Here is a 2,800-nt window from a genome sequence, read left to right on the forward strand (position 1 = left end):
GCTAGGTGTTTACTTAGCATATTTGTTATTTGCTATCAAGACCAATGGTTACCTGCAAAGATGGGTAAAACATAGAATCCATACATATAAAAAGCAATGGTTGTCTAACTTTAGACAACATCAGAACCACCTGAATGGAAAGTTTGGTAAAGTACAGATTGCAGGGTCCCCAATATTTTGATTCTTAATTTTGAAGAAAAACTGAAAATAGTTTGCATCTCTAACAAATTCCCAGATGATAGTGGTGCAGGTACATTGGGGACCATAATTCGCAATTCACTGTGGCACAATATTCACAACACTGTTTTGGATGTTACTCCATGTCCTCCTGAGTACTGAGCTCCCCTCTCTGCAATTCCCACCTTCCTCTTCTATATTGCAGTGAAAGATGCTGATGCCAGGGCACTTCTGGCTGCTCCTGATACTGCTCTTGGGGGACTCAAGCACAAGTGTCTCGCACAAGTTCTACAAACCTGGGTCTGTCTTCAACTGCCTCAACACAGCCTTGTGCAAGGTGCAGAAGAACCAGAGGGAGGATATTCCCCTTCTAAGTAAGCATAGCTTCCACTACCTTCCCAGTCAAGACCAGTCTCCCAGAGAGGAGAAAGAGGAGGAAAAAGAAAATCTGGACAAGGAAAAAAGGACTTTCCCTGGCTCTGGGGGTGGAGGTGGTGCTGGAAGCACCCGGTACAAATATCTGCCACAAGCACAGCACAAAGGGAAGCTGTACCAGGACAAAGGCAAAAGTGACCAACGCACCAAGTTCACACTATCCCTCGATGTTCCTACTAACATCATGAACATCCTCTTCAACATCGCCAAGGCCAAGAACATGAAAGCCAAGGCAGCTGCCAATGCTCACCTGATGGCACAGATTGGGCGAAAGAAGTAGATGCAGAGGCCCAGCAGGAAAGCAGTACATCAAGACAGAGGACAAGGGCAGAGAGTAAAGTTGGGATGGAGGCTGTAGCATCCAGTTGGTGTGAATTTAAATGAGCCATCCAATTTCAAGGGTTGCTTCACTGCTGAGCCCCTTGCATCTTTTCTTGCAGCCAATCCAGTTTTCCTTCTCTGTACAAAGGCACAAAAGTTCAGTATTGTTTAACATTTGCAAATATTAGATGTTAATGTCTCTCTCTATCTCCTTTCTTGTTTCTCATGGCAAGAGGCAAAGTTCATGCATTCCTCCCCTCCAGATTTGTCCCTTCTGGCCACATGCCTGAGAAGAGAGAGTTCAGAGTTCTGCTTCTCTCAATGCATCAACTCCCACCATGAGGAGATACTCTGTCACCATCTTGTCAACAAATCCCTTCCCCACTATCTTATCTCCCATTAAAATCAGTGGTTTCTTGAACTCCTGGGTGTTTAGTTCCACTTCCATCAAACTCTTAGCATCAAACAAACAGGAAAGACAAATGATGAAGGGTCCCAGTGGGCCAGTTTCCCATCTCTTTCAGGAGAGGATTGCCCTGGGAGGTTCTAGAAGAAGTACCAGAGAGCTTCAGAGTCAGCTTCGGTCATTCCTTCAAAAGCCATCATCTGCTTGGCCTGCTTCCACCCAAGGGACAGAATGTAGGGTCTGTTTCAGAAAGGGCTTTGGGGCTGAATGAGAGAGGATCTTTTTATACTCCAACTTCTTCAGACTTTGTGAGGGCATGAGCCACTGATTCACTGCAGTGTTATTACTGAATCCACATAACCAGCTCAGTGCTGGGTGGGGAGCTGTGGCTGAGACGGATGGCTCAGGCAAGAATTCTGCTCTCTGTAAATCAGCCCTCTAAGTGAATAGACAAAACCAAATGTGAAAAGAAGTACAGACTAGGGGCTGGGGATTTAGCTCAGTGGCATAAGCGCCTGCCTTGCAAGCGCACAGTTGTGAGTTTGATCCCTGGTACCAATTAAAAAAAAAAAAAAAAAAGGAAGTACACACCACTGGAGATATGCAAAGAAGAAAATCAAAGTGATAGCAATTAGTACAAAAAATTATATACATATGTGTATGTGTGTGTGTAGTATATATATGGAATGTAAATATGAGATTATTTTATAAGAGCAAGATTTCACTCAGAATGGTCATCAGTAATAATTCTAAAGGCCTCTCAGCAGAAAAGCCAGAGGTCAGAGCCCCAGAAAAGACAGTATATTATCACTCACTTCTGCTTAGTGACAACTCAATAAATATAATGATATTCTGTATGATAAAACAAAACACACAGGCACACACAACCACCACCAGAGGCAATGTCAAAAGATGAATTAAAAGCTTGAGAAAATTGTTTAACACTAATATAAAAGATAAATGGGCTCTTTGCCAAACTTATAAAGAACTACTAAAAAATGAGAACAAGAAAAAAACTGCAGAAAAAAGTAAGCAAAAGTATAAGTAGACAACATAAACACACATGTACAAACCCAAATATAAAGGAAATTTAAGTATATGAAGAGGTGCTCCGCTTCATTTTTTTAACTGGTGCAGTTTCTCACCTGTCACAGTTCAACAGTGCCCTCCACTGTGAAGTTCAACCATGCCCTCCTCTATTGCCAGCTACTAGAAGTATAAACCCAAGAAAGATAATCTGACAATACTTACCAAAAGGTCAAATTCAGTTTTCCTTTAAGCCAGTAACTATGCTACTGAGAATCAATGAAAAAAATGAAAATTTAAATTAGAAAAAGTTACAATTGAAATTTAAAATGACCCACATCTTTGAAGCAGGACCAATTCTCAAAAAAAAAAAAAAAAAAAAAAAAAAAAAAAAAAAAAAAAGAAAGAAAAGAAAATGCAACTGCTGTTTCCATC

The 2,800-nt window shown here is 41.1% G+C and overlaps 1 protein-coding gene across 1 annotated transcript; it reads left to right on the plus strand.

Annotated features, from left to right (window-relative positions):
• The first annotated feature begins 388 nt into the window (after positions 1-388).
• Positions 389-1,308, plus strand: LOC100723323 (urocortin-3-like). The gene has a single exon (XM_003462719.3). It carries the CDS (start codon positions 389-391, stop codon positions 890-892), a length of 504 nt encoding a protein of 167 aa, XP_003462767.1. The 3' UTR covers positions 893-1,308.
• The last annotated feature ends 1,492 nt before the right edge of the window (positions 1,309-2,800 follow it).

This window comes from Cavia porcellus, unplaced genomic scaffold (genome assembly GCF_034190915.1).
Source record: "Cavia porcellus strain 051 isolate PalLab524CR breed Dunkin Hartley unplaced genomic scaffold, mCavPor4.1 scaffold_27, whole genome shotgun sequence".
NCBI lineage: Eukaryota > Metazoa > Chordata > Mammalia > Rodentia > Caviidae > Cavia > Cavia porcellus.